Source organism: Acartia tonsa, chromosome 9, assembly GCF_053477335.1.
Source record: "Acartia tonsa isolate MP-2025a chromosome 9, ASM5347733v1, whole genome shotgun sequence".
Lineage (NCBI taxonomy): Eukaryota > Metazoa > Arthropoda > Copepoda > Calanoida > Acartiidae > Acartia > Acartia tonsa.
The window spans coordinates 19,992,702-20,019,252 of NC_137268.1; the positions used below are offsets into that span (position 1 = coordinate 19,992,702).

At 36.3% G+C, this 26,551-nt stretch overlaps 1 protein-coding gene across 16 annotated transcripts; it reads left to right on the forward strand.

The window, feature by feature from the left end:
- Nucleotides 1-77: 77 nt before the first annotated feature.
- Nucleotides 78-24,212, forward strand: LOC145328439 (TGF-beta receptor type-1-like). 16 transcript variants are annotated; one of them, XR_013882455.1, is made up of 20 exons: nucleotides 78-215; nucleotides 900-1,004; nucleotides 1,826-1,919; nucleotides 3,142-3,259; nucleotides 4,599-4,680; nucleotides 11,415-11,488; nucleotides 11,790-11,926; nucleotides 12,824-12,946; nucleotides 13,336-13,384; nucleotides 13,894-13,973; nucleotides 14,379-14,466; nucleotides 15,168-15,268; nucleotides 16,213-16,311; nucleotides 16,840-16,911; nucleotides 17,691-17,781; nucleotides 17,904-17,940; nucleotides 18,540-18,639; nucleotides 19,304-21,175; nucleotides 21,641-21,706; nucleotides 21,847-24,212. XR_013882455.1 is itself a non-coding variant. In XM_080172130.1 (18 exons), the coding sequence occupies exons 1-18, from the start codon at nucleotides 176-178 to the stop codon at nucleotides 19,344-19,346; spliced, it is 1,533 nt and encodes a 510-aa protein (XP_080028256.1). In that variant the 5' UTR covers nucleotides 78-175; the 3' UTR covers nucleotides 19,347-24,212. The 16 variants fall into 16 exon arrangements, 2 of the variants coding, with proteins under 2 accessions (XP_080028256.1, XP_080028257.1); XR_013882456.1 differs by having other exon boundaries at nucleotides 21,641-21,695; XR_013882454.1 differs by having other exon boundaries at nucleotides 19,304-19,801; nucleotides 20,029-20,090; nucleotides 20,292-24,212.
- Nucleotides 24,213-26,551: the final 2,339 nt, after the last annotated feature.

Sequence of the window (26,551 nt, forward strand, 5' to 3'; positions counted from 1 at the left end):
CTACATACCCACAATTAATTTAGTGATCTGATATGATAAAAGAAATATGTATCTCGATAACTACTGCTAAGCCATGAGTGACATTTTGTATAAACAGTTATTATTATATTTTGATACCTAGTGATGTAAGTTAATTCTTAAAAAAAAAAGTTATCCAGTGAAACTTTGCTCAAAAATGAAGTTTTACTTTTATTTCTGGTTTCTTCTTCCTATAGGTATGTTTTTTAGTTGTGCAGCTACTCTATTACTATAGTCTGTAAGTATGTCCATGGTTGACAATTTTTTTACTTATGAAACTGAATTTTTTTTTTGGGGGGGGGAGTAGTGTTTTTCTTATAGTTATAGCATTTTCGTATTATTGATCATGCTGGAATGGTTATTACAAATATTCTGTCAATGTTTGATCACATGGCAAAATTAGATATTTCTTTTTTTTCTGCTCCACTTCGTTACGTAGAAGGTAGAAATTACAATTTTGCCATGATATGATAATTTGGAAACCTATTCCTATATGTAAAGTAGGTACAATATTACTTAAAAATTTTATTTTTAATTTTGTCGTATTTTGAGTGATAATGTATGTTTTACAAATTACACTTACCTAATAAAAAAATCATATTGTAAATGATAAATTACGTTTTGAAAGAGTTATTTATTGCATCGTATCATAGAAAGCTTTCCGCAAATAGTAAAATAAAAATTATAAGATGTAGGTTTTGTTGGCCCTAAGTGGCCGTAGGACCAATCCTACAAAACTGGTAGGTACCTATTTATTTTTTTACTATTTGTCGAAAATTTCTGTCATTCGAATTTTTAGATATGGCCAATAACCAGTTCTTATCCAGTCGAAATTAATTTGTTTCGAAGCCATTCTGGAATTTTTTTTTTTATTTTTGTAGGAGTTACAGGGTTAATATGTTCTTGTAACTACAGCAGCGACTCTTGTACAGATGGAATCTGTGAAACTAATGGCAGCTGCTTTAAATCAGTCACTCTTACCAAAGGTTAGTACTTAGTAGAGTACCTACATACAAAGGGGGGGGGGGGGGTTTAATGCAACCATCTCGTATCAATGTATAAATGGCACTTAGAATTCGAATTTTGATCTGAAATTTTGCATGAGTAATCCTTGGTAGGTCTATTTTCCCTAAATCGAACAAAAAGTTGGAAAAGTAGCGGCTAACGGCTGGCGGCTTATCCGTTTAGCCATTTGTTGGGTATTTTCAAGCGAAATCCATCACGAAACCTCTCTCCACATAATGCTCTTTTCCGATCCAAAACGTTTTCAAACGGTTCTAGCCGGTAGTTGCTGGTACTAGAAATCTAAAAAATGTTTTTTTTTATATCATTTCACATGATTTAAAGCAAAAATATGTTTCAAAAAGTTGATTTCTACATAATTTATGACAGATTTGCCCTAAAAATAGCCAAAAAAACGGCTAAACGGCTGAGCCGTTAGCCGTTACTTTTTCAACTTTTTTTCGATTTAGGTAAAAAAGACCTACCAAGGATTACTCATGCAAAATTTCAGATCAAAATTCGAATTTAAGTGCCATTTATACATTGATTACGAGATGGTTGCATTAACCCCCCCCCCCCCTTTATTATTGCATGGATCTTAAACCAGATTATCATCTACCCCCTTTACCTCATCCCCTTGCCTCTTACTGAATGAACAAACTGACTCAAATTTTCAAAATTGAAAAAAATTTCTAAGAGGATATTACCTTTACATTTATCGATGTCAGTTTTTTTTTATCTCCAAAAAATATGATTTTTTAACTCTCTTTAGTAGATGTTGTTATGCTGGTTGTATTTTTTTCAGGCTCGAATGAGATAGAAGAGAAATACCGATGTATCCCAAAAGCGCAGTTGTTACCCCCCGGACGTCCGCTGATCTGTGAATACCACAAGGGCAGGTCAGTATAGTTCAAAGTTGTTATCAGGAGGGTTTCAACTGATCTGTGAATACCACAAGGACAGGTCAGTATAGTTGTTACCACCAGGATGTCAACTGATCTGTAAATATCACAAGGGCAGGTCAGTATAGTTGTTACCAGGAGGATGTCCACTGATCTGTGAATACCACAAGGGCAGGTCAGTATAATTGTTACCACCAGGATGTCCACTGATCTGTAAATATCACAAGGGCAGGTCAGTATAGTTATTACCAAGAGGATGTCCACTGACCTGTAAATACCACAAGGGCAGGTCAGTATAGTTATTACTAGGAGGATGTCCACTGATCTGTGAATACCACAAGTATCCCTATAGCAAGGAGAGAGGAAATTAATGAGATATCATTTAATCAAAGTGTTTAATTTAAAAACTTCCTTATGCATGTATTTATGGCTTTTCTATGAAAAGGAACTAAAAAGATCAGTTTTATTTCGCAGCTGGCTAAAATAACTATACCCCTCATCCACCCTCTTTACCCAATTCCCTTCTCTTCCTACTGGATAAACGAACTGATAAAAAATGGCAAGCTAATCTGACTGTCAAAGTCAAATTGTTGGCTAAGATAGATATTGTTAACAGACAGACACAAAGACTTCTAGGCACTTTGCTGGAATAAATTTTGTACCTGCTGTTTATACAGTGTGTTCTTCAAATCTGCTTACTGTTCTTTCCAGCCTCTGGTCCTCCAGTATCCCGGGGATACCACTGTGGTTGTCCGGGCATTTGTTTCTGCAAGTATCAAGGTCGTGGAAGTAGGGGGCAGGTTGATGTTGGTTTGCTGAAAGAATTAAATATTAATAGGTTTAATAAATCAGTTTAAACCTAAAGCTTTATCCTAGCTACCAGCCTTAGTTTTCCCATCCCGTATTTTAATATACTTTATGGGTTAAGGTACAGTAAAAGAGAAATGGCAGCTCTACCTGTATATTGGATAGTGCCAGCCTAGATTTCTCTTAAGAGCCGGCAGACATTATAGATAGACGGTCTGAAAAAAGTTTTGTTTTTGAATGATTGGAAAAAAGAAAGAACAGACCGATTATTTATAATATCTGCCGCAGTAGACTGAAAGCAACCTTCTGTTCTGGCTCGACCTAAAAATGGACAGCCGTTAGATTGGACTGCACACTGACAACAAATTTTTCCCTGTCAATATATCCAAGTGTATCCTTTATATGCATTCAGGGCTCATGTATTTATGGTGGGCTGTTGTGATTCTGGAGACCTGTGTAACCTGGATCTGGACCTTACCTTGGAGGGGGCAGATCCTTCAGACCCCACAGATCCTGCAGATCAATCAGAGGTAAACTTTCAATCTTCATGTAATGTGTCCTATTGTTATAATGTTTTTGAGATATTCAGTAAAAATGAATCTTTAGTTATGTCACCTTAAGAAAATTATATTAATACAATTAATTGAATAAGAGATAAAGAACTTGCACTTAACAATACTCTTATATTGCAGCTTAGAATAGTGTTCTTTATTTTCACAAAATTACCATGATAAACAACTAGTGGTGCCTTTTCTAAAAATTTCTAGATTGTAAAAAAAAATTCATTCCTAATAAAAGAACGGCATGATAATACTATAGTTTTTCTTTGAATGTTTCCCCTAGGGCTTCTAAGGGATTGGACAATTATTGACTGGACTTCCGCCCATCGTGGCTAACTAAACCTGTTTTAATCTTATATTTTTTCATTTAAATATCCACTGAAAGTTGTCTATAATACGATGCGATAGATAAATTCTATTTATGGTTTAATCTTGACTGTTACAGGATGCAGCAGCCCCACTGGAACTAAAGACTGAACATGTACTCATACTTACACTAGGCGCAGGAGTTGTAATCTTATTCTAATCTTGACTGTTACAGGATGCAGCAGCCCCACTGGAACTAAAGACTGAACATGTACTCATACTTACACTAGGCGCAGGAGTTGTAATCTTATTCTAATCTTGACTGTTACAGGATGCAGCAGCCCCACTGGAACTAAAGACTGAACATGTACTCATACTTACACTAGGCGCAGGAGTTCTAATCTTATTCTAATCTTGACTGTTACAGGATGCAGCAGCACCACTGGAACTAAAGACTGAACATGTACTCATACTTACACTAGGCGCAGGAGTTGTAATCTTATTCTAATCTTGACTGTTACAGGATGCAGCAGCACCACTGGAACTAAAGACTGAACATGTACTCATACTTACACTAGGCGCAGGAGTTCTAATCTTATTCTAATCTTGACTGTTACAGGATGCAGCAGCCCCACTGGAACTAAAGACTGAACTTGTACTCATACTTACACTAGGCACAGGAGTTCTAATCATATTCTAATCTTGACTGTTACAGGATGTAGCAGCCCCACTGGAACTAAAGACTGAACATGTACTCATACTTACACTAGGCGCAGGAGTTCTAATCCTATTCTAATCTTGACTGTTACATGATGCAGCAGCCCCACTGGAACTAAAGACTGAACATGTACTCATACTTACACTAGGCGCAGGAGTTGTAATCTTATTCTAATCTTGACTGTTACAGGATGCAGCAGCCCCACTGGAACTAAAGACTGAACATGTACTCATACTTACACTAGGCGCAGGAGTTGTAATCTTATTCTAATCTTGACTGTTACAGGATGCAGCAGCCTCACTGGAACTAAAGACTGAACATGTACTCATACTTACACTAGGCGCAGGAGTTCTTATCTTATTCTCAGGTATGTACAACAATGGATATATGCCAGTGGAAAAAAATGTCGTCAATCTAGGTTGCTAACATGGACATCATCTATTGGTTAGTTCGTTCATCCAGTAGGATGGAAGAATGGTGTAAAGCAGTTAGATAGGAGGATAGTTATTTTAGCCTGTTCCAAGTTTCATTTTACTAGTGTACATGAAAATCTGGTGTAATATCCATGAGTAATATAAATCCAAGTTTGTCACCAAGTTTGCAAGTAGTAAGTTATCTGTTGTCCAGATGGAGATATATGTTAAATGCTTAGGTCAGGTTTGTGCTATTGTCTTGCCTGAAAAAGGAGGGGGGGGGGGGGGGGGGTTGTGATTTTAGTCCTTTTATCAAACCTGTTAGTACTTGCGGTTCATGAACTTGTTGTTGTTGTTTTGGCTGCTCATAGTCAGTTTCCGGTCCGGGTAGTCATCAGTGGGGTGAGGGGGGGGGGTGTGGGCTTATGGTGGGGGCTCTGGAGGGGGGCGTTGGAGGGGAGGAAGGCTGGTGAAACTTGGATGGGAGGAGAGGAAGGCAGCTACATGGGTGGGATTTTGCCAGAGGTCCATAGGAGTAAGATTTGTAGGATTATTTGGGCATGAAAAGAGGTGCTGGACTGTTTCTGGGGTAGGATTAACAGGACAGGATGGGCAGTTGGGGGTAAGAGAAGCGTTGATGGAATGGAGGTAGCTTTGGAGTTTAGGACAATAGTTGGATCTTAATTGGGAGAGGATGGTTCTGTAGTGCCTGGGGAGTTGGATTTCGGAGGGGTTGATGTCAGGGGGAGCTTGATTAAGGACAGGATTAGGGGGGTAAGAATTTATGGCTTGGGTGACAGCTGAGGTATGGAGTCTGGAGATTGTGGATTTGTAGTTTGTGGGAAGGAGGGTGTTGTCGGGGGAAAGAAAAGGTTGGAGAGTAGGAAGGAACATGGATTGAAGGGTGGATTTTTTGGATCTAGGGCCAGGGGGGGTTGTGACGTTGTGGAAGGATGGGTGGGAGGGGCGGAGGGAGGAGGCCAGGTATTGGGAACAAAGAAGGGAAAGGTGGTTCCGTACTGGTAGGATTTTGGTTTCTTGGTGGAGGTGGCTGATGGGAGATTTTTTAGTGGAACCAGTACAGATGCGGAGGGCTTGGTTTTGGAGGACTTGGAGTTTGTCAATGTTGTTTTTGGAGGTGTTAGGGAACCAAACAGGACAGGCATAGGTGGTGATGGGGCGGAGGAGGGTGTTGTAGGTGGTGAGGAGAGTCTCCTTCTGGTGGCCCCATTTGGTGCCAGCCAGACATTTGAGGATTCTAAGGCGGGAGGAAATTTTTGAGGAAATGGTGGAGACATGGGAACTGAAATTGAGAAAGGTGTCAAAGGTAACTCCAAGGATTTTAGGGGTTTTCTCAAGGGGAAGGGTGGAGCTGTTGATTTGGACTTGAGGATGGAGGTTGGATTGGTGCTTGCGGTCAGAAGTGAAGAGGGTGACAGTGGATTTGTTGGGAGCTATGGAGAGGCCGTTGGTGGAGGCCCAGTCAGCGATTGAGGATAGGTGGGAGTTGATGGATTCAACTGACTGGGGGATGTTAGGGGAGGAGTGGAAGGAGTTAAGGTCGTCGGCATATGAGGAGGTGTGGGCAGGGGGAATGTGGGGGGCATCTGCTATGTAGAAGTTGAAGAGGACTGGGGAGATAACAGAGCCTTGGGGGACGCCAGTGTGGACAATTTTAGGAGAGGCATTGGTGTTTTGATAGGAACAGAAAGCCATCCTGCCACGCAAGTAGCAGGATAGCCATCTAATGATGTTGGGATGAAGGTTGGAGGAGGAGATTTTTTGGAGAAGGAGGTGGATGGGAATGCAGTCAAATGCTTTGGAAAGGTCGATGGAGGCAACAGTTGTGCGGCTGGGGGGGAGGTTTTGATTGAAGCCATTGGCAATGGTGTTGGAAAGGTTGAGGAGGGAGGAGGTGGTGGAGTGGAGGGGTTTAAAGCCGTGTTGTGAGGGGTGGGTGGAGAGGGATTGTTTAAGGTAGGGGAGGAGTAGGCATTCAAGGACTTTTGCTGCAGGACAGAGGAGGGAGATTGGGCGGTAGGAGGTGGAAAGGTCAGGGGGTTTACCAGGTTTGAGGAGGGCAATGATTTTGGATAGTTTCCAAATGGCAGGGATGTTGGCAGCGGAGATGGAGAGGTTGAAAAGTTTAGTGAGGTAGGAGATGCCATTTGGACCAAGGTGTTTAAGGTGAAGGATGTTAAGGTTGTCGGGGCCAAGTGCAGAGGAATTGGAGGAATTTTTAATTGCTTCAAGGACAAGGGCAGGGGTAAAAGGTTGGAAGTTTCTGTTGAGGTGGTTGCGGCGGCGGATTTTACGGATAATTTTTCTGGAGAAAGGGTTGGAAGTATGACGGGAGACAGAGGTGAATTGACTGGTGAAGGATTCGGCAATGTGGAGGTGGGAGGTGTGGACTTTGTTGTTGTTGAAGGAAATGGGTTGGTTGGAGGGAGGGGAGTTGTTTTTGCCGGAAAGGGACATGAGGAGGGACCAGAATTTGGAAGGATTTGTTCTATGGTCGGATTTGGAAAGGGTTTCTTGCCATTTTTTGTTGGAATGTTGGTTTACTATTGAGGAGATTTGGTCATTAAGGATTTGAATTTGAGGATCATGGGGGTTGGTTTCTCTTAAGGAGTCTCTTTGCTGGATAAGGGGTTTAGCAGACTGAGGGAGGGTAGGGTTGGGATTTTTGATGAAGCCAGCAGGAACAGTGTGTTTGGAGGATTTGGCGGAAAGTGGCTTCACCTTGGGAGCAGGAGGAAGGGTCAGGAAGGTCTTCAAAAAGGGTTTCGGTTTCTAGGGTAAAGGTGTCCCAGTCTGCTTTATGGAAGTTGTGGAAGCTTTTGACAGGGCGGGGGGTTCTGGTGATTTCGGGAATGGAGAGGAGAATGGGAAGGTGATCAGAACGGAGGGTGGTAAGGGTGTGCCAGGAGAAATCAAGGGCAAGGTGGGCAGAGCATAAGGAAAGGTCAGGGGAGGTAGGTTGGCCATTGGGGGGAAGGCGGGTAGGGGAATCCTCGTTGAGGAGGCAAAGGCTGCTCTCATTGAGAGCTTCCAGCAGAGCCTCCCCACGATTCATGGCAGATTGGTCAAGGGTAATGGAGTTCCAGGCAGGGTTGTGGGCATTGAAGTCACCGACTAGGATAAGGTCATTTGGATTTTCAAAAAGGAGGTTAAAGTCAGGGGTGTATTGTGGGGGGCAGGAGGAGTGTGGGGGGAGGTAAAGGTTGATGATTTGTAGAGGGGAGCCATTGCGGGAAATTTGGATGCCATCAACCTCAAGGGGGCCATTGGAGAGGTGGTTGAGGTTAAGGTGTGTGAAGGGGATGTCTTCGGCAATGAGGAAGGCTATTCCTCCACCAGGTCGGTCTTGTCGATCCTTCCTGATGAAGTTATAGCCAGGGAGGGGTTTAGGATTGGATTTGCAGGAGAGTTTAGTTTCTTGGAGGCAGGTAATTGGGATGTTAAGGGTTGAAATAAGGTTGTGGAGTTCATCTTGGGTGGTAAGGAGACCATTACAGTTGAATTGGAGGATGAAAGGTTTACCAGGAGGTTTGCGGGGGGCAGGGGTGGGGGGAGGAGGGGGCGGGGGTGATTGAGGGTGTGGTGGTGATGGAGGTGCTGTTGGGGAAGGTGGGGGAGACGGAGTTGGGTGTGGAGGGTGAGGGAGGGGGGGAATTTTGGGGGGAACAGGAGGGGCATATCCAGAAGGGGGAGTAGTGGGTGGAGGATGGAAGGAGGGAACATTTGGGGTGGACCCATTGGAGGCAGGAGTTACATTGGAAGGAGCCAGTGGATTTAGTAACACCTAAGGAACAGATAGGGCATGGAAATTTGGGGCCACGGGATTTAGGTGGGGGTGTTGATTGTTGGGGGGAAATGGGTGAGAAGGGGGTAGGGGAGGCAGAGATGCAGGGTGGACAGGACCAGTTAGAATTGTATTCGGATTTGTATGAGAGGAGGGAACATTTGGGATGAACCCAAAGTTGGCAGGAGTTACAGAGGAAGGCACCAGAGGAGCGGGTTATGTTGCGGGAGCAGGTAGAGCAAGGGTATTTGGGACCAGGATTTGGATGGATGTCGCCAGAGAGGATGAGGGGAGGAGGGGGGGTGATGTTGGATGTGGTTATGGAGGGTTGGAGTTGAAAGGCCTCCAGAGCTGACAGGGGCTGACTTAAAAGCCCTTTAGGCCAGCCCCGTGGGGGAAACCCGGACGGGAGACATGGCTGTCAGAACAGGTGGTTTGGTGCAGGTTTGCCCGGGGGTGTACATCTTCTTCTCCTCCTCCCCGGATAGGTCCACTGCGGAAAAGCTTGCACCCTCGGACCGTTCATGAACTTACAGAAACTAAATAAACAACAGAGAGATACCCCAAATAAAATTTTAAGGATTTATTTCTTAAATACCTATTAACCATAACTGAAATACACGAAATAAAAGATTAGTTTCATTTTGCCTCTTAGTTTCATTTAATCTCTTTTTTTTGAAGAATTTGTAAGAAATGCAGTTTTCCTTAATTTTAGAATTGACATCCATGATTTTTATTCATTAAAGGTTTTTCTACCTATCCAATTAAGATTTTATTGACCTCAATATAAACTATTGAAAAATCATTTTCTGGGTAATTTGGCATCTGGTTTTCAATAGAATGCATTTTCTAAGTTTTCACCAAATGACGTCTAACATTCTAATTTTGATATTCATATTCAGAAGCGCAGCTTCTTTTAGTTAGAGCTTTGAAAGTTGCTTAAAAATGACAACTCAACTTTTAGTTTCTGGTAAGACTATAAAAGGCATGAATAGGGGTTAATATAGTGCCCCTTAAAAAAACGCTTTACTCGCCTACAAAAGAAAACTAACAACCTTGGTGATTTGTCTAAACTATCCGAAGTTTTTAATCTAAAAGTGTTAATAAACTTTGGGGGCCAGCATATTTTCCGGTTTAAAGTTCACTCTCGCCATTATTTTAGGTCAAATACCACTTACACCTTACTTTTGCACTGTCGTGCTTTGCTCCGCTTCTTTTATACTTGTTTGTCCTTGTTAGCGAAAAATTATCTTACGTTGATATATCTGAACGACCTTGCATTCCTGTATTTTATATTTATTAAATCAGCAATATCCCTGAAAGTGTCTTGTTGAACACAAGAACCCCCCCCCCCCGTTGGGGTTGGACTTCGTTTGTATGTTTATTACTTAAGTTTAAATTTTTGCTTTGTTATGTTTGGTTAGGGCAACACAATTTTAAGACTAAGGGTTAGGCATACGAAAAATTTTTAAAATTTATTTCCAAACTAAGGGGGAGGGGGTTTCAGTGCTGGATAGGCACTGTGGGGAAAGCACAGTTCATTCTTAGAAATGCATTATTAAAAATAGTTGGATTAACTTGAAATCTTTATCAACTTCATTTTTTGCAATATTGATACTTATTAGGTACGTGATTTTATATAGGTAAATGAATGTATTTTGATTTACATAGAGTGATCAACACAGTTTATTTAAACATTTATAAATAAAAAGACATGAGAGAAAGCCCAAAATACATAACTTTTGCACCACGTCGTCTCCCTATGACGTCATATTCTCCATCTCTTTTTTAGGGATTTTATTTCCCACTTCTCTTCTCATCCCCCTCATTTTATGACGTCACAGGAAGACGACGTTGTGCAAAAGTTATGTATTTTGGGCTTCGTCAGACATGATATTTTAATAAGTACTATAGATAAAAGCATTGGGAATCTATCGTGGTAAATGAATTTACAATGATTTCATATTATTTTAGAGAAAAAAGATAGGTAATAACTTTGTTTATTTTTGTAAAGGGAAGGGTTTTTAATGCAACCATCTCGTAATCAATGATTAAATGGCACTTAGAATTCGAATTTCGATCAGAAATTTTTCATGAGTAATCCTTGATAGGTCTATTTTCCCTAAATCGAACAAAAAGTTGGAAAAGTAACGGCTGGCGGCTCAGCCGTTTAGCCGTTTTTGCCTATTTTCAGGGCAAATTCATAATTAATTACGTAGGAATCAACTTTTTAAAACATATTTTTGGTTTAATTCATGTTAAATGATAGCAATAACCATTTTTATATTTCTAGTACCAACAGCTACCGGCTAGAACCGTTTGATAAGGTTTTTGAGCCACAAAATGTATCATGTGGAAATGGGTTTCGTGACTAATTTGCTTTTAAGATATCCAAAAAATGGCAAAACGGCTGAGCCGTTAGCCGTTACTTTTCCAACTTTTTTTTTCGATTTAGGGAAAATAGACCTACCAAGAATTATTCACGCAAAATTTTAGATCAAAATTCGAATTATAAGTGCCATTTAATCATTGATTACGAGATGGTTGCATTACCCCCCCCCCCCCCCCTTAGTTTCATCTTATTTGTATTTCATTCCTGTCTGTAAGTAAACTAAGCGCTGAGATCGCTCGCGACATACAATCCATAATTTTTACATTTCTAGTCAATTTAGACCAATTAAAAAAATAATACTAATGTGCATAACTTCATAAAACATCTCTGTTTGTTTGTAGGATTACCTAGTGAAGTACTATCTTAAGGCTGGTGAACAAATCTAAATTGAACCTCTTCTACCTTATACATTATTACTACGATTTTTGTTACCTAATGAATAATTTTTTTATATGACTCACTTCATATAACATCTTTTTTCACTATTGTAGGTTGTGTGATATACCTTGTAAAAGCTGGAAAATGCAGAAAAACTCACTATCCTGGTGGAAAACTTTATACAGAGGTACTGAATCTTTGATTTTATTTTCATAAGTATTGTAGTGTGAATTATAGAATAGTTTCAATTTGGTTGTCTGTAGGTACTAAGGGGGCAAGACATAGGCGTTAAATTATTTGTCATTTTACATCAGCTTTCGATTTTTATTTTGACTCAAAGCATTAGAAAAAATTTCAAGTTATGTCAGAGAGTTTGTACGTCTGTACGTAATGTAGCAGTAAATTATTTTTCATTTCTGAAGCAACAAATTTACTTAAAATTAATCAATGTTTCTGTAATAATTGCACTAATATTATTTTCTTGCTAGGTTGAGACTCAATCCTGTGACACTGGGGCCACAACCCTGCAGGACCTGATGACCATGTCCAGCACAGGATCCGGGTCAGGACTACCCATTCTCCTCCAGAGAACTATTGCCAGACAAATACAGCTCAAAGAGACCATAGGAAAGCAGTTATATGTTCTATGAAAATACGAAAATAAGAATGGTTTAATATTACTCCTGTGTAATATAACTTACATCTCCTATTTTTAATGAAAAGCTCCAAAATAATGAAAAAGTGTTTTACATAAACTAAGATTATCTTATTATATACCAGTGTTGCGGATCCGGATCCGCAAGGATCCGCATTTTTTTGAGTCCAAGGATCCGGATCCTGGGGTATAAATTTATGGAAAAATCTACCTAAATTTATATAAAATACCTAGTCACTTACAAATTTTGAAATATCTGGTAACCTTGTTAAGATCAGCTGATTCACTCCCACACTCTTCTCTCTTCGAGATTAAAGAATAAATATATTTTGAAAAATTTGGTGATTTTATTTTATTGTCAAGGATCCGGTCGGATCCGGATCCGCACTGACCAAATTTGGAGGATCCGGATCCGCATACAATCAATGCGGATCCGCAACACTGTTATATACTTGTTGACCCGTTAAGATCTTACTAACTAGATAGATTATTCCAATTACGGCAAGCTTTACAATGCTCACATGGTGGACTGGGTTCTAGGCTTCTTTGTTTCTAAATTAAAGTTTTGTATGGTCTTCTTAGGAGATTTTTCTTTCTCATTTTTTATGAGAAATGATAAAACAAGAAAAAAAACTTGCATATGTGAAACGAAGCAGATTAGGGACCGTCCAAGCTTTTTACTTTGAGGGTGAAGGGTAAACTAGGTATTTCAAAGGCTTTAAATTTTTAGTTGGGTATAATGAGGGGTTTCAGGGGGATAAACACCCCCTTACCCCATCCTTGTACGTCATTACGCAGATTTATTATTATGAATATTGAAAACTTTTCCCTGTTCTCTGACTACAAATGACTAACTGTGTAACCTGCAGGCAAGGGAAGGTTCGGCGAGGTGCAGCGGGGTGAGTGGAGGGGAGAGGAGGTGGCTGTTAAAATATTTCACAGTATTGAGGAAAGGTCCTGGAAAAGAGAGGTCGAGATTTATCAGACTTGGTAAAAGTTTTTATTTTACAGGGGGGGGGGGGGGAGAAGGTTATTATTTTAGCAGGGATGTCCTAATGTCTCATACAAATGGAAGCATCCCTGAAAAGTAGAACACAATAGTTTTTTTTACATTTGCTGAGATCTTTTGCTCAGGACAGATGCCGACAAGCTAAATAAAAATCGTTAAACTGAAATCTAAATTTTGAAAAACACGTTCTTTCATTTGTTCTCTTCAAAATTATGGGTACTTAATTGGTTGATTCATTCTTTTAAACCATTATATTTTGTTATTCAACATTTGGGATGTACATTAAATGGTAAAATGTATAAGAATTAAGAATCCTTAACTTAAACTTAATAGGTAATTACTAAGGTAAATAATGATTTTATATTTTCAGTATGCTGCGACATGATAATATTCTTGGCTTTATTGCAGCCGACAACAAGGTAAAATATATTTCTCTTTATTTAATATTAGCACAGCTATTCTTTTATCAGCTTATGTGAGTCATTACATGTCCAAGTAAATTGACTCTTAATTGCTTTTTCATTAGCGGAGTTTAGAAAGGTAAAATCATAAAATAAAGCTATTCCTCAACAGTTACACATTGTTTCACAGTAAACGGTTAAATAAACTAATGCACCAGATATTAATATTTCTTTTATTAATAAATAATTAAACTAGCGGCTTAGAATCTAGAGGCTTCGTGTAAGAAAAGGGGGGAGGGTGCAGAAAAAATATCCTAAAACCATACAAACCAAGACACTAATTAAAAATTTAAGTAGACCTATGTGAAGCTTCTATAAAAAGAACAACTTAGTGGTGAACTATATGTTAACAGACAATAAAACTTGGTACTTTATATTATTCTTTAAGTCTTTAGAAGATTTTCTTCTAAAAATTCGAAGATTTTTATGAAAATTGTTTCAGCCAATTCAAAAATTACTTTATGTAGGATAATGGTACTTGGACTCAGCTATGGCTGGTCACAGAGTTCATGGAACTGGGATCTTTATATGACTTCCTCAATAAAAGGTAAATACATACATACCTACCTACCTATCTATAGACAAAGCTCAACAAATCAGAGAGAAGCTAGAAACCAACTAGAGTAGAATAAACATTAAACATGCTGCTTTATTGTAATGGTTAGGTACTTAATGAATTTTATTAAATTTTCAATAAATCCATTTGCCCATCATTAATTTTTGTGTGCTTTGGTACACGGAATCGAAAATAACCCTCTTTATTCTATCCCCTCCCCTCTACTGAATGAACGAACCGACCAATAAATGAGGCCCATATTGGCAACCTAAATTGATGACAAATTTTCCCCTGTCAATACATCCGTGTATTCTATATCCATTCTACTCATAGATGTTGAGTGTTGATATCCTTGTTCTAATTAATACTAATCTTAATTTCTATGATTTATCTTAGGACCATTAGTGAGAGGCAAGCCCTGGATATTTGCCTGCAGATAACAACAGGACTGGCACACCTCCACCTAGAAATTATAGGGACACAGGTAAACAGATTTTGATAAACTCAGGGACAATCACAAATGTTGCTAGCAATCGGGAGAAAGTTCCAAGAAATATTTCCTGAGAGATTACACATCGGAAAAACCTATTTGCTCCCTATAATTTCTCCATTTTTAGTATGAAATATTTCAATTCTAATCAGTTTCAGAATAATCGATCATTTCATCAATAATCTGAATTCGGAATCCGTTTTTAGACAAACCCATTAGGTATATTCCGATATTTTTGTAAACACATATCAGATTGCCATACCTGCTTATTGTTTTACGGGTTTCAGGGGAAATAATAATGTTTGAATCAGACGCCATTATACCGTATTTTCCAGCGTTGTGGAGCCGGGATATTTTGCCGGAGCTGGAGCCGTAATTTTCATTGAAAACTGCTCCGGGCTAGCTAAAATAAGAGATATTTATTATTTATAATTTGGTCCTAACTCTGTTTTGTCATGTGCAGTGCAAATGGCACTTTTAAGTTTTTCAAGTCCATTTTTATCACAAATTTAACTTTTAAAACCTTCCAAAGTCAAAAATAGACGTGGAAATAAAAAATATGTTAAGTTTTTCTTGATTTTAGGCCCGAGCCGCACCAAAATCAAACGGCTCCGCAACGCTGGTATTTTCTTTCCCTCTGTCTTTATATTTATACAAAATGAAACTAACCTAAGGCTAATTTTGAACTGATTAAGCAGGGTAAGCCGGCCATTGCGCACCGCGACATCAAGAGCAAGAATATTCTGGTGCGGCATGACGGTGTTTGTGCCGTGGGTGATCTTGGACTTGCTGTCAGGTAAGGTTTTAATCAGCGACAAGTGTAAAGCGCTCTTATAAATGCCAAGGTTTATTCTAAGCCAATTTATGCCATTATGTTAAAACTTCTTGTACATAGTTTTGCATTGAGATGTTAAATAAGATAAAATGTCTAGACTTCGTAACAGTACAATTTCTGAATGGTCATTTAAAGAGCTAGTTGTCTAATCTAATACCTTATGTAACTTAATTTGAATCATAATCACGAGTGTACTGTAAGTGTACAGAGTTCAAGTTCCCATGTGGCAACTCGAATTTCTTGGTCGTAATATATTCACGCAGCTTACCCTGGTTGTGTGAGAAGGGAGATTATTGAGTGGTTTGGATAATTAATAGTCATGTACACAGCATCTGTACAACCCTTATTCCAAGCTCCTCTGCGGAGAGCGTCATTCATTACGGTGACTTAATTCGGGACACCTGCCATACTCGGCGAGGGTGAGGTAATAACGAGTAGCTCCCTTGAGACAGCGGGTCAAGTCATAATGTACTTAAGCGTGGAGCTTGAGCTGGCCCTAGTAGCTATACACAAGTGTCTCGTCCTTGTTCATGACTACTTAGGTCCAAACACTATGAAACAATGGCTACACACACACACACAAGTGTAGTTACAAAAAGATAGTCACATTTACTGAATAAAGTGTTAAAGAATGAATTTCTTTCTTTACCTTCGACAGTTTAAATTAATAGTATAATTTATTTGATCCTACACCCCTCAGATACCCTGTAATACTTTAGTGTAAAAGTGCCATACGGAAAAATCATTTATAGCATCGTATTACAGACAATTCTCTACGAACATTAGAATACAAAATGATAACAAAAATGGTTTTTATTTTATTATTTTTCATTTTAGTATCCACGGAAAGCTGTCTATAATACGATACGATAAATGACTATTCTAATTACTTTATTTTGTCCTAGGTATTTCTCTGACGGCAACTATATAGACGTGCCAGACAATATGAGAGTCGGCACTAAGCGATACCTGGCACCAGAAGTACTGGATTCATCAATATCCAGGTATGAACTTTTGATGAGGCAAATATTTAACTATTTTGTAGATCCCAACACAACACTTATCCTAAATCGCTCTCCTTCCCTCCTTTGAATGAACTAGGAATTAATTTTGTGTCAGTAACTGTTAAGAATTACAGACTAATGTTAAATCATCGATCTGATATTAGGTCGTCTATCTCGTTCTAATAAACAATCCTTCACATTATGTGGTAATATCTGATTCCTCCATGGGATCACATTAGTCAATTATAAATGATAACAACGGGTTTAATATGATATCCCCTCTTTTATTAATATCTAGCTACTGCGCTACTAGCAATTAGGAGCTATAAATTCGAAGATTAGGAAAAGCAGTAAAACAGCCTAAAACCATCCAAAGACTTGAATCTAGAAATTATAGCGTTGAATCATCCTGGGAATTAAGTGAAGCTCCCATAGAATGAAGAAGTTCTGAGCTGTAGTTATAGAAATATTGAGCTACAGACATAAAACATACTTCTTTATATTATAGAATATCTTGATTATTTTTAGGAATGATTTTGAGTGTTATAAACAGGGGGATATTTACGCCCTTGGTCTCGTCTTCTGGGAGATTTTAAACAGGTTACTATTATTTAATTAACTATTAAAACTTAAAGCGAAGCATTTCTTTAATTAGGGTCGGTCCGTCAAAGCAGCGTTGCGGAGCCGTTTGATTTTGGTGTTGCTCTGGTTCTGGATACGGCTCCGCGGAGCCGTCTGTGATGATGGCGTCTCCGGCTCCGGCTCCGAATTTGGCTCCGGCTCCGACCTAAAATCAAGAAAAACTCTATTTTTGAATTTTGAAGGTTTTAGAAGTTAAATTTTTGATAAAATGGACTTTAAAAACTAAAAACTTAAAAGGTGCATTTGCACATAGACAAAACAGACCACCAAATTATAATTTATAAAAAATCTCTTTATTTATCTAGTTCGGAGCCGGAGCCGTTTTTTAATGAAAATTACGGCTCCGGCTCCAGCAAAATATCACGGCTCCGGCTTCGCAACTCTGTGTCAAAGGATTACCGTAAAGAGAAATAACGCACGTCCATTTAAAATATGCTGATTGCTGAATTTTTACCTTTTGGCACAAAAATTTTTCATATGATATAATTATCCTATTCATTTGTTTTTTGGAATTATGGTTCCTAGGACAACAATGTCTAATATTATAAGCAAAGCATTTCTATAATTCAATCCTTAAATGAAAGTGGGTACTACTACTTATAAATATACAGTATCCTCTATTTACGCAGTTTTGCAGCAATTTTATGTTTAATTTTATTAGTTTATGGTTTTCTATTGATTTAAAACTAAAATATTTCACCCCTCCAATTCATTCTTACAAATTTTTGAATGATTAGGATTGGAACAGTAAAGAATGCTGACGGGGTGTATCAGCCTCCCTACTGGGACTCGGTTGGTATTGATCCATCCATTGAAGAAATGAGAAAGGTAATGTCTGTTTATTTTTATAATGAAAGAATTGTTGTTAGTTTGACTGCAGTATTTGATTTATGTGTCTAAAGTCTAAACTGAAAAATCTCTAACCGTTTTCTAAATTCATTTTTTTGTAGGTTGTTTGCATAGACCAACTTAGACCAGACATACCAGGTAAAACATTATTATAATACCCAGTCTACTGTTATTTGGATATGTAAACCGTTTGTCCAACTGACATACCTTAATTACAGCAATGGATATATTGTACGTGGCTATTATGCCTGAGGATTTTAGTCGTCAGTTTATTTTGCTACTTCAGTTCTCTTATCGGTCAGTACTTTTCTCCAGTAGGATGGGAGGGGATGGGGTATTAAAATAAATTCAATATAAGGGGAGCAGGTAGATTTTTATGCCTAACCCCTTTCGGGAGCCTTAATCTTGCGGTGCTAGCCAGTACCTAATATAACCTAACCTGTAATACACAAACAAAAACTACCCGCACCCTTTATTACCAATTCATTTAAAATTAGCGGGAAATGGAGGGGGCGTGGTTATCAGTGCTGACTAGGAAACATTGACTATTCGTTATTCAATTTATTTTTGTAACTATATAACAGACAATTTACTGCCTAACCAATAACCAAATCCATCTATTGGCATCAAGAAATCTAATGATTTTCAACATCCCTAGAACTGAGGCTATCTATTATTAAATACCCATCTTACTACTTATCTATCTTCATAACTCGATGCTATTTCTCTATCTGTAGAACATCTGTGTGAGAGTACGAGTCCGCTGGTCCAATCCATTTGTAAGATAATGACTGAATGTTGGTTTACCCAACCCTCCGCCAGGCTCACCGTATTGAGGTAACTTTTTCTTTGTAGATAATATTGTTTTGACAGTCCGTATTGCAAATTGATTTTCTCAGCTAATTTAAAGTTAAATAGCTGAAAGGGGTAGTTTCACGAAATGCATTTGAACTTAATTTAGTGAACCGCATATTTTTTTGTGGTTAATTGGTTAAACTACATTTATATGGCATACATTTGAAAGAATTTCAATTTTCTACCAAGTAGTTTTTAAAATTTCAAGACTTGAAAATCGTCTATTTAAATTGCATATATCACAAAAAGACGTTTTTCAGGTCTTGATATTTTCAAAACTACGTGGTAGAAAATTGAAATTCTTTCAAATAGATGCCATATAAATATAGTTTAACCCATTAACTTGCAAAAAATATGCGAAACACTAAATTAAGTTCAAATGCATTTCGTGAAACTACCCCTTTTTAGTGAAGATTCCTACGACATAGACGCATCTAATCTTTACATTGTTTTGTCGGTCGGTCTTTAAAAGACGTAATCTATGCATCTATTGGATGTATCTATCAAATCAGATTATCAAAATATGAGGTTTTCTTAAGGGGTAAAGGGTTTTGGTAACTTGAAAAGTTAATAGTTATTTATCGCTAAATTACAAGGAAAACTAATTAAAAATACCTATTATATTGAAATATTAAATCTTTTTAAGGGTGAAGAAATCCTTGACATCATTGATGAAACAACAGGCATAGATGATTATACATATTATCATACAAATATATTATGAAAACTACAAGCTAACAAGAAAAAAATCCGTTAATAAATTGATAAAGATGCAAGAAAAAAGCAAAAACGCGTCAACTCTCACGGGTGAAACCAACAAGAATAAAAAAAAACATTTTAATAATACAATTAAACCTAAAAAGGGTTTTTAAATGTACTTATATTGTACTAAAACTGTAAATAAAGTAACAAGAGACAGAAATTTAGCACATGAATTTATTTTGCCTCTAACGTATTCGTAAGTTTAAAATGATCATTTGTATTCTAATCTTATTAGTAACTTACCAATGCAATGAAGAAAATAAAACAAATGTTTTTTTTTATAGAGGCTAAATAGATTTTCTTGTGCTGTTTACCTGTCTCTCACCTAACTACTGTGTAAGTCAAGCTGTACTACTTATATACCTCAAATAAAAATATTACTGTGTATTCCCCAGGCTTTCAGGGACAGGCAAATGGAGAAAAAATAATAATTTTAATTGAAACACTGAAGGTATTATGGGTTATATATTAATATGCCTCTTTTTACTGAAAGATAGGGCATTGAATATTACTGTAAATTTTTGCGAGTATGTAGGATTTTTTTTCCTTATTATAAACTATTTGATTTCATATACCTGTCCTTGTAACCCTGGTCATGTCTGTATGAAGGTCAGCCTGCTATACCTCTTGTCCACGCCCTCATAGCACCACGCCTATTAATATACCGTAAGGTTAGGTAGTTCTCAACAAGGATGTCACATTAGGACTCTGATAATTAATGATTTTAAAACTTGAACAATTTTCATTTAGGTCTTAAAATTAATTGCACTAGGATATGTTTTTATGAAAGGGACATTTGAAAACTTTAACTTAAAGCTTGTGTCCTGATTTTTCCTGTTAGTTTTGATACTACCTGGTTTACGGTACCTCAGTTAGTGCGATTGTTTGTTTGGGTATGTGGATGGGCGAACACAAAACAACCTTATTGTGGAATCTTTTTCCTTTTGAACAGAAAAAAAGAATAAAGTTTTTTTCTGTCTTAGTTCAAACTTCTTAAACTGTAATAGGCAAACTGTTTTGATTTTAACATTGTATTGTATATTATTGTGAAAATAGTAATGTAAGGTTGTTGTTGCTGTTAGAAGCCCAAATTCTGCCTTTATTATAAGCAGAAACAAAAAAAATATTGTCCATTGTACTTTTTAAGCCTTTTTGTGCTTCATTTTGTAAACGCCAGAAAGGCAAAATTTTAAGTTGATTGTTTGGTTTTAAGAAAAGTTTTTAAAAAGTTAATATTTGAATATATATTGTTCAGCCAAGCTGAAGTAAAATAAAAATAAAACCTTAAAAGTATGTCTAATGTGTTGTGTGTTTTAAAACATTATTGTGTTTTGTTTTAAGATTTTTTTTATGCTATATTAGTCATTTTTATTATTTATGTTCTTTTTAATCATTAACTGCGCGATTTTTTTTTGTGTACAAAGTAATTTTTGTTTGTTTAGATTTTAAGGACGTAAAAACACACATACATTAAATGATAAGAATTAATTTTATTATATCCATAATTAATGCATGTTCCACACTGAAAAATGTGACTATATAAAACCAGTGAACTAAATGTTGTAATACTTTATACCTCTTTCCATATTAGCTCAAATCATTTACATAAAAGATCAATTTTCATACATTATTCATAAAAAAAACATACTTTATAAAAATGAATTTTGGTCTTTTGTGTAAATGGAAAACTAAAATGTGGTCATTATGTTCTTAGAAACCGGTTTAAACTAAGTCTGATTTTGTACAATAATTCTAGGTAATGTTTTTCATGGCCCCCCCCCCCCCCCACAAAAAAATCTCATTTAACCTACCTCACCTTCACCATATCTTCCCCTTTTTTCAACAATAAAAAATCCATCAAATTATTTTTTCACTCCCGCATTTTTGTTATGTTCAGGAGCGCTGAAAAGCAAAAAATAAACAAGCACACACATCGTCATTTTGTTAACTTAATACCGGTATCAAATGATTTTGAAAGTGAAGAAAATTTTACTTTTAATAGGTATCCTAGTAGTTATTTTAATAATAACAAAATACTTTTTTCTTGAACTACAACAAAAAGTAACAAGCTAAATGTTTGGTTTTAATAAATCTTAATTTCAAGTCTCAAATCAAATCCTCTAAAAGGTAAAATTAGAAATCTTCACTATTAAAATCTGCGAATCAATCATCATTAAAATACCTCTTCCTAGTTAAGTTAATATATATATAATATTTATAGGTCTTTGCATGTTTTCAATGAATGTGTATGTCGTGTATACTGTACTACGTACATTGTTAGTCGATGGTAGCGATATGGCATCAGAAGAAAAACTTTTTTCGCCAGTTAAATCCTTGGATTTTTTTCCCTGCTCTTTTTTTTTGAATGGATAAAAAGTTTGAGACAATATAGTTTTCTTCAGGTGCTAATATCCCTGCCACCACTAGTAGCCAACTATCTTTTGAAGCGCAGCTTTGGTTTTATTTAATTTTAAGTATTTTCTAGCTTTTTCCATCGTTTTTAGAGTCATTTTTTTATTATTGATAAAAAAAATTAAATCTCAAGATAATATTAATTGTATAGTGATAATTTTCTCTTTATCCAACCAAGTGGAAAATTTACAAACCTTTTTCTTTCTAATTTTAACTAAATATACATTTTAGCAGGTTTTATACAATTTTGGCTTATTTTTTTTGTAAAAGTTGATGTTCATTGCTATAGTTATTAGTTGATCTGAGGCACCTATAATATTGTAACACTGTTGAATATAAAAATTACATTTTTAGAAGACTTAATGGATATTTTGAGAAAAAAAATTGTTTCATTAAAGTATTGAAATCTTTTTGTTTTATTTTTCGTTATTTTTTTGTAATGCATCAAGTGTTTTAAAAATGCTGCTAAAAAATAAGACTGATTGCTTCACATACATTTGTACTGTAGAGAGTACATATTAGGTACTTTTAGAAAGTACATCAATTGTATTTTAGAAAGTACAGTAACCATTTTCATTATATTCGTATTTATACTGTATACATTAACTATTATTATAATTTTGATTTATGTTAGTGTGTTTCCCAAACATTTTATCTCAAGGGCCTAGTAGCCGCAAGCAGCCTGCCGCTAATCCGCCATCTTGCCGCAGCTGCAACTACCAATCCCTAGTTTTAAATCATTTAGCTTTCGAACAAACATATTATTTAAATAACACCAAAACTTAATGGCGGACTTCTCTTTATTAAAGAGTTTAAAAATTCTTTTAGTATGAATGTAGTTTTTTTTATCAATTATGTAAAAATTAAATTTTTTAATCAAGTTAATTACAAGTCAATATAAACACCAATGATCAACACATAGCATTGGCATTTTGCACATGGTGAAATATTTATGTCCACTATGTTTATGCCAAGTGATGTTCTTTTTTTCACAATCTATAGTATTAAAACAATCACAGTAAAAGAAGGAGAAATAATCTTAACAAAAATCACAAAATTTCTTAGGTTTCATGAAAAAGGATACTTATACCTAACTAAAAATAATTTTTATTTACTAACAAAAAAATCTTAAAAGTTACCTGAACTCTTAAAATAGTAATTTATTTTTAAATGCGCCTTATTTAAAAATAAAATGATTCAAAGACTGTTTAGTATATATGATTATTATTGTTTCATCCATTTAACTCAACTATTCTTCAATAGTTAAAGCAGATTTTGAATTTTGTTCAAAAAACTAAGCATCTTTAAAAAACCACTTCAAAAAACAATTTAATGAATTCAATCTTAAGGTTTTTGTGCGATTTAGGGCCAATTTTGACAAAGAGCGGTGAGGAGGGGGTTTGAGGGGATTGTTAGATTTTATTGAAATCTCGAAGTTAAATTTTCTACAATTCTACAATTGCAACCCCCCCCCCCCCCCCCTATCCTCTCCTATTCTCAATAAACATAATGATCTGAATTAAAGATCTAAATAATTAAAATTGACATTTGAACTGTAAACTCAAAATAATGTTAAAAAATTGGTCCAATCCTTCCTGATAAAAAAAATAGTTGAATTTATTTTTGTACGCTCACTGCCATATTGAACCACAAGCGGGGAGAGAGAAATGGGACCAAAAACATCCAAGGTTGGGGTTAAAGAGCTGCACCTCCCTCTCCTCAAGAAAAATAAACTTAAACCGCTAATTTCCCCCACCTCAAAATTTAAAAAACTACATTAAATACCCTACTTCCTAAACCTTTCAAATCCTCCATTTTACCCCCCCCCCCCCCTCAAAATAAAAAGCCTGGACGACGTCCCTGTATGGGGCATCAGGATTAATGTAAATCCCGTAAGATGTATGAACTTGATAAAATTAAAATTATTATTTTTTAGCGCCATTTCTCTCTCCCTGTAAATACTAAATAGTAAAACTAGAATGAAATATGAAATCTTCCATGGCAGTTTACAGAATAGTTATATATCGCATCGTATTATAAACAGCTTTCCGTGGATATAAAATGTACAATCAAAAGATTATTATCAGTTTTATCAGCCCCGAGATGCCGAAGACATTGGCTAACTAAACTGGTTTTAATTTTATGATTGCACATTTTTATATTCGTCAAAAAACTGGATATAATACGATACGATACATGATTTTTTTCAGTATGGCTTAGAACCGGTTCTAATCCAACGGATATTAATCGCTTCTAAAGCCATACTGGAAATAATAGTTTTATACCAACACATTACACAAACAGAAAGAAAATATATTTTTCAGTAGAGTTAGCAAAACTTGTAATTATTCATAAATAAAATATATTTAAAATGAAAAAAATTGTTTTAATATATTTAATCTTTAACGTGTTAGTTTTATATTCTAGGGATAACCAACCTTTGGATTGCATAACCTTTGACTATAAATCCTTGCTAGGCAGTAATTAAATTAAACTGTTAAATAGTCGAGGCATTCCTCTTACTCCATGACTATTGTTATGCGGTGTATCTGCAACAGCAATAGGAATAATTTTTAACGTCTTTAGTTATGACTCGGTGTTGTTCCGAGAAACTAGTGAATGCGCGAGAAAGATATCTATAATACAAAGTAGAACGATGTCTGTCTGTTTGTTTGTGTGTTTGTTTGTCTGTTTGTAGCGAAGGATCTCGCTAACCGCTGAACCGATCGGGTTCTCCTTTACAGGGTAGCTTCTCATAGTTCCCGGGAAGGTTAATAACTATTTTCTTGGGACACCCCAAACCCCCCCAAAAATGAAAAATACCACCCCCCCCCAAAAAAAAAAAAATTCCCCCCCAAAAAATTTTTTTTTTCTTTTAAATCTAAAATACGAAAATTTGTTTGATCAAACCTCTTGGGGCAAAGCCCCTAGAGGCTAGGGATGAAGCCGCTAGTAATAAATAATGTACGTAGATTTATAAAGACATATCTTTGACAAAGGGAAGCTTCGCTACAAAGAACACGGAAGAAACCAAAATATTTTCACACTTTTTCGTTCTATTTGATTTTCCAATTAACATTATTTTTATAACTTTGAGATAAGAATTGTGTTATTTGAGATATGACAATGGCCAACAAATTTATGTACATTCCCTATGATACTTAAAATTACCCGTTCTGTAGACACTTAACTTAATCAACCAACCAATAAAATTCAAGAAAAGTCCCCAAAGTTTTTATGCCAACAAATAATAAAACTTTATTAAGAAACTTTGGGTACTATATTAATTAACAGGCCAATGTTCCATCCCTTCCTGGTACTTTAAGGCAGGGATCTTCAGGGATTGGGCATTGATTGATAAATTAATGAACCCCCAAAATATGATCTAACAAAATTACCTCTTATGTAGATATTTTACTGTTCTTTTGTATTTTTTAATCTAAACCCTAAAAGTTTAAGCCAACGAATTGAAGAATTGAAAGTTTTTGAACTTTTGGAGGCAATACTAATTATTTCCTCCCTCCATTTCTAATTATAAAATTATTTCCAGTATGTATTGTGTTTAACTGTTTAATTTTCGAAAACGAAAAATATCCACTGGATAATAACCGGTTTTTAGCCATACTGAAAAATCATGTATAACATGACATTACAGGCGATTTTCCACGAATATTCCAATAAAAATTTATACCAATCTTGTTAGTTTTGTTAAAAAAAAACTGGCTTTAATCCTATAATCTTTCATTTTAATATTCGTGGAAAGCTGTCCATAATACAATGCAATATAAATAACTATTTTCGCTCTCTTTGCCTACCTAACTTTTTTTTGTTTTTAAGTTAATTTTGATGCATAAAAGTTAACGGATCTCAACATACGAAGAGACTATTATTCCAAAGAAAAATTTGCTGATTAAGATTTTTGAAAAATACTTGGAAATAATCATTATATAAAAGTAACCGGATAAGTATCTGTCTATGTGGTTAGGCTTAAGATCTCGCTAACCGCTCGATCCATATGGTTTTCCTTTACATAGAGCTTTGTATTGGTAAAGGAAAGGTTTATAAATAGCCCTCTTTTTTTTACATCCACCCTCGCAAGAGAAATTGTACCAGAAAAAAATTAAAATAGCCCGCAATTTCTTTACCTTTTTTTCCAAAATTGATAGGAGGAGTGGTGGGTAGACTTACTCGCCTCCTCCTGCCTCTAGAACAATATCCATAGTAAAAAAAGCAGGGCTCGGCAGTAGTCCAACTAACGCTAATTTCAATAATTATCCCTTATATGTAGATTAAATTCAAATGTTTGGACTCTTACCCTAATGAACCAACCAATCAAAATAGTATAACAGTCCCCAAAGTTGTTGAGCAAACGAATAAGAAAACGTTATTATGAAATTTTGGGACTTGTGTAATAAAGAGTCCAATGTCTTCCCCTTCCATGCCATATTATATACTGCTACGTAAAGTGTATTATATATATATATATATATATAGTTTAGTTTAGTTTAGTTTAGTTTAGTTCAGAGCGTGGAGCGAACAACATCTCTCTCTCTCTAGCCCATGTGTGTGTACTAGTCTGTACAGCACACCCCCCGCTCTTTACTAATTTCCCCTTTACCCCACGTCCGTGGTCCCTCCGCGTGTTGGTACTGGGAAGATATGGTAGCCATGGGCAAACTCGTATATAGTTTTGGCACCATATTTTACACCGCCGTCTAGG

Bases quoted from the DNA above. Each gene is read 5' to 3' on its own strand.
- LOC145328439 (XM_080172130.1), top strand. From the start codon at position 176: ATGAAGTTTTACTTTTATTTCTGGTTTCTTCTTCCTATAG. The intron at 16,312-16,839 runs GTATGAACTTTT...GATTATTTTTAG, and splicing joins CTGGATTCATCAATATCCAG to GAATGATTTTGAGTGTTATA. The intron at 16,912-17,690 runs GTTACTATTATT...TTGAATGATTAG, and splicing joins TTCTGGGAGATTTTAAACAG to GATTGGAACAGTAAAGAATG.